Below are 5,000 nucleotides of genomic sequence, written 5' to 3' on the forward strand. Positions count from 1 at the left end.
TGCTCAACCTCATCCAATAATTGCTTATTGTACTGTTGAATTTGGTCAAAAAACTGTTCAAAAATGCATACCACAATAGACCAATTTCGATATATTAAAATTCAGTCCAAAACAAAAGGCATCGTCTCGAGGCTCTGGGGAATAAACTCATACAAATCCTTATATTTATTCCCCAGAGCCTCGAGATGATGCCTTTTGTTTCGGACTGAATTTTAATATATCGAAATTGGTCTATTGCTTGGTTATTTTTTTTGTACTGAATATATCAGCCGGTGATTGTATATTTGGTTCTTCAGATCCATGACCCCAAAGTGACATTTAAAAAGATTGAGATTTTATTTTGTAAAATTAAATAATATACTAATAATTGTAATAACAATAAATCTTTGGCATAGATCACTGAGTTGTGCGCTGATCACTACAACGATCCTTAAAACTACTTACAATTTATTTTTTTATTCAGGGAGGCGAAATTTCCTACGGCTACATGCATCACTAACCTTTTGCCAAAAAAAAACTACAGCCCTTGAACCTTTCCGATGGTTTTGACCGGATTAAGCCCGGCTTTAGCTGTAACCATGTTAGAAAATACTCTTGCTGTATTTTGTTTTCTTGGAAAATTTGTTTCTAAAAATCCACTGCAACCACACGCGCAGACATAAAGTAGGACATCCTTACAAAAGAACAGCAAAAAAATTGGATTTATTACAGTAGAAAAAAGCTACGAATGGCGTCTTAATTACGTGAATCAACTCTTCAATATCATTGTCTACAAATTTATCATTTAGGGCCCGGTTGTTCGAAAGCCGATTAACTTAATCCAGGATTGGCGTAAGATTTTCTTTCACGTTTTCACCTTATTTTTGCTTATTTTTGTTTTTCAAGATTGACTTCTAATGTAAAGTTTTGCCCAATATCAGCGTTGAACAGAACTTGGGAGTACAGAAATAAATTTTTGTTTATTTTTAATCTGGGATTAGCGTTAATCGGATTTTGAACAACCGGGACCAGGATACAGATTAAAAGCTCGCTTTTCTTTATACGTCCTGAATGTTATACACTAATTTTACCCAACTAAAAACTCTTTCAAACACTGAACCACGCATCCTCGGAGACCCACGGGCAGATAGTGGAGAATAAATCATCGACGAGCGAAAGTACCAAGTTAACTTGGTACATGGTTTAGTTCTCCGAGGCCCGTTTCTCGAAAGTCCCGAAAACTTTCCGGGTCCGAAAAGCCATTTGTGAACCTGCCAACCGCTCGTTTTGGAAAGCCGATCTTTTAACATGTTTTTAAGGTAACAAAAAGAAAAATAACTGTGCAGTTTGACGAATTAAATATTCTCCGTTCTTGAGATACAAAGGGAATCGTGACAACCGAAAATGGCCCGTAAAGTTTCGGGACTTTTGAGAAAAGGGGCCCCAGGTCAGTTTTTCCAGGATAGTGCTTTCGAACGAAGGAAGTCTAGTTCCCAATCTCTTTTTCCCGGCCGTCCCAGAGGTCACTGACTACAATCGTAGACATTTCCCGATAGTGCTTTCAGATTCTTCCCGACACGTGATAACAATCAAAGTTGTCCGGAAACTGCAATATTCGATAAGCAGAAAACATCGAACAATAACACTTTTCATGTAGCTAACGAACTGGGATAGATCCTGAGGTGCTCCCCGGCCAATGCATTATATGCTTTCCATATCCCATTGTTTTCCTTTTTTGACCTAAAAAAGGATGACGGCAAATTGCATTTCGAAGTATTAACAAATGTCCTGCATAACTATCTCCTGCACTTTCGTGATCAAGTCAACAGCCAAGGAATTTTAATCTTATTGCCAGCTTTAGCTAGGTCGTTAAAATGAATCCAGTGGTTTCACATTGCGGAAAACTGCACACTTCGACAAGTCGGCTATGATCAAGGCATTTTCGGGGAGTGAATCTGCGGGGGGAAAAAACAACAACGAAATCTAAGATGACAACAACTTTTGTTCTTGGTCTCAGGATACCTCAATAGAGCGGCTGTCAATTGAGTGTGGAAAGTCATTAGCGAATTGCTTTGGTTTTGCATTACTTCACCCAGTGATTGGTTCAAAGTTCTCATGCCACTTTTTCAACCAATCAGAATTGAAACCAAAACCAATCGTGGCTCGCGCGTGCACATTTTCCCGCCCTTTGTGTCGGCTACGTGTAATTACTTCGAGTTTTGATTGGTTTACTGGTTGGTCTCCGTCCTTTTTGATTGGCCAAGTAATAACTTTGGTTTTGGTTTTACGACACTCGATTGAAACTCGCTCTAGTAAAAACCGGTGGACGATTTTAGGGCAGCTTGTTTATCAGTGACCCGGCCAATAAATGGCAGAGAAGCTGTAAAGCAGCACCTTTTCCTTTAGGAAAATCATGGTGTTCACATGCTGATTACTTTGCAATTATTTAGGAAAAGCGGCGAAGTTTGTTTCAAAACAGGGCAACTGCAAATACACTTTCATTCAAAGATCAGGAATAGAGTAAATAACAATAAAATGTATTTGGTATAATCCACATAAGTGAAGAATGTTTTCCACCCTTCTGATTGGCTAGCTCGGGGGTGAATGGCAAGTACTATTCACCTTTGAGCAAACGGAGAAATACAAAATGCTACATGTGTATAAAATGTCTTCCTCGATGATCACTAATAACTAACCATTCTCGAACAAGTGCTTAGGCTTAGTGCAGATTAGCGCTTACAATACAATGGAGCATGGGAAAGACCACTTTTCGTCTCCTTGGTTGGTCCTTACGTTGTTTGTTATCTATTTGTCATAACGTGTCCCATCTGAATTGTCATTTAGCTTGGAAGAGGGACACTGGCAACGAGGTTGTAGAGTCATTTGACTAAAATTATTTGAACTTCCTTTTTTTCAATGTCGCGATTCTACGGAGGTTTCAACTACGAAGACGCTAATTACTATGAGAACAGTAAGAGAAAGTCTTGTCGTTGCAGTCAATTGATACCGTTAGGAAATGTCCTAATCACTTACAGAGATGCCTGCAAGGCAAGCAACTATAAAGATCACATGAGTTTGCGCAATGGCGGGTGACAGAGCGCACGAAATTCTCTACTTGCACAAATCCCATATTACACCTTTTTACTCTCCAAAATTGTGCATAGTCTTTGTTTGCAATTCCGTCTCCTGGGACATGAAGATGTCCCAAGAGAAATCGAAAACAATGCCTACGCAAATTTTTGTGGGGTAAAAGAGGTGTATTATGGGATTTGAGCAAGTTGAGAATCTTACCATCGAACCATTAATCCTTGCGAGGCTATCTCCGCAAATAGCAAAATGTCAGCATTATACGGAATGGTGTGCTTTTGATGGAACTTACCTGGATCACAGGCGGCTGCTTCTGCTGAAAAATCTGAGAGAATAAACAAAAGCAAATTTAACACTGCAGCTTCGTCTAACTTTTCGGCAGAGTTTACGTCCAGAATTACGGAAATGCAAAAAAACGCCTCCTTCCAAACACAAAACTCACTGCGTAAAAATATGGAAGAGGGCGTGCCCCAGTTGACAGGACGTCATCCTTGCTTGCATATGTCTCGAATTCACCTCAATTCGTAGATTCCGATAATTGACGCGTTTCCTACTGAGACCAGGATTCTTAATGATTGTTTGACTCTGAATAATGTCCCCTAGAATTGCTTCCTTGCATACACAACGACACAGGCGCCATGCGCAAATACCACCGTCAGAAGCCCACAGTTACGAGTGTACATCTTCAGAAATGGCTGCACACCAATACAGGAGTGGAGGAGGCTATTTTCAGACCGCCATTTCGCACGCTAAAACACGTAAGAGGGAACGTTCACCCAGGACAAAGGAAGGCAAAGAAAACGTACGTACAGTACGCACCGCTCGATTGTATTTTCTCATTTAACCATTTTTCGGCGACGTCAGGAGCTTTTTAATACTTAAAATAACTTCTACTACTGTGTTGGTGGCCCGGACCAAAACATGATGACTCTTCCGCTCATTTTGTAAAAAATACTTTGTATATATAATAAAATAAAAAATGCACCTTGTTCAGGAGTCTGAGTCTGATGAAATTCAACTTGCTGCTGTTTGACGAGTTCAGCAAAATACTGAAAAAAAAATCAATTATGTGATGATTTTCTATTTCAATTAAATACCGTCAAAATTAAAACCAAACAGAGACGGACAATCAATTAAGTTAACCAGAACGAAAAGCAAAAGCATGAGGCCAGCGTTGAGCGCGGGAAAAGAGGTGACAGGACGTTACAATACGTCACTTTCAAAAATACCATAATACTCTTTGTTTCCCTGCAAAATGTTGCATAAGCAAGCATAAGCATTGTTCTTATTTTCTCTTGGGACCATTGTAAGTCCCTACGGGTTTGCCTCTTTCCTCTGATTGGCTGACAATGTGGCGCGAGATTTTCTAAGCCAATCATCAAGTGATGCAAAAATGCAAAACCAAGCAACCGCGAAATAAATTTCAAAACAAAAGAGATGAATGCAAATTATCTCTTGCAAACCTGAACGATTTTTGCATCGGAGAAGTGCACGCGAAGTCTGCTAAGAATTTCTGATGCATCCTAGAAGACAGAAGAAACGTCAAACCCTGACTGCAGTTGACAAATGTTAAGTGAGTTAAACTAAAATCAAGGCATTGAAATTTTTTTAAGTCCCACTTTCTTGGCGAGAAATGCCAATTTTTTTTAGCCAATCTGCAGCGCAGGCGAACCAGGATTTCTTATTTTCTGACAGTTGAGTGACCTGGGAGCGAATTAGTCAGAAATTGATATTCTGATGGCAAGTTGAAAAGGCTCGAGTTCTGTCATGTGATTTTTGCCATTCTACGCCTCTTAGTCTTTTGGTTGACTTGAATTTTCTTTTTCCTTTAATTATGAAAGGGCGGTTTAGGAGTACCTCTTCCCCAGGGTTTACTGCCACTACTTCAGATGGGGAACACGTTTCGACCGTTTTTGGCCACAAACAAGGAGTGG

General features: G+C 39.7%; 1 protein-coding gene across 2 annotated transcripts in view; it reads right to left on the minus strand.

Annotated features, from left to right (window-relative positions):
* Positions 1-312: 312 nt before the first annotated feature.
* LOC137996729 (guanine nucleotide exchange protein smcr8a-like) overlaps positions 313-5,000 on the minus strand; it is a 46,261-nt gene continuing 41,573 nt past the window's right edge. For both annotated transcript variants that reach the window (XM_068842287.1, XM_068842288.1), the window contains 4 exons: positions 4,530-4,589; positions 4,052-4,115; positions 3,359-3,391; positions 313-1,934 (listed from right to left, as the gene is read on the minus strand). In XM_068842287.1, coding sequence (XP_068698388.1) covers positions 1,849-1,934; positions 3,359-3,391; positions 4,052-4,115; positions 4,530-4,589 — 243 coding nt within the window. In that variant the 3' untranslated portion in view covers positions 313-1,848. The remainder of the gene's footprint in view (positions 1,935-3,358; positions 3,392-4,051; positions 4,116-4,529; positions 4,590-5,000) is intronic.

The sequence above is a fragment of the Montipora foliosa genome, chromosome 3, assembly GCF_036669935.1.
Source record: "Montipora foliosa isolate CH-2021 chromosome 3, ASM3666993v2, whole genome shotgun sequence".
Classification (NCBI taxonomy): Eukaryota; Metazoa; Cnidaria; class Anthozoa; order Scleractinia; family Acroporidae; genus Montipora; species Montipora foliosa.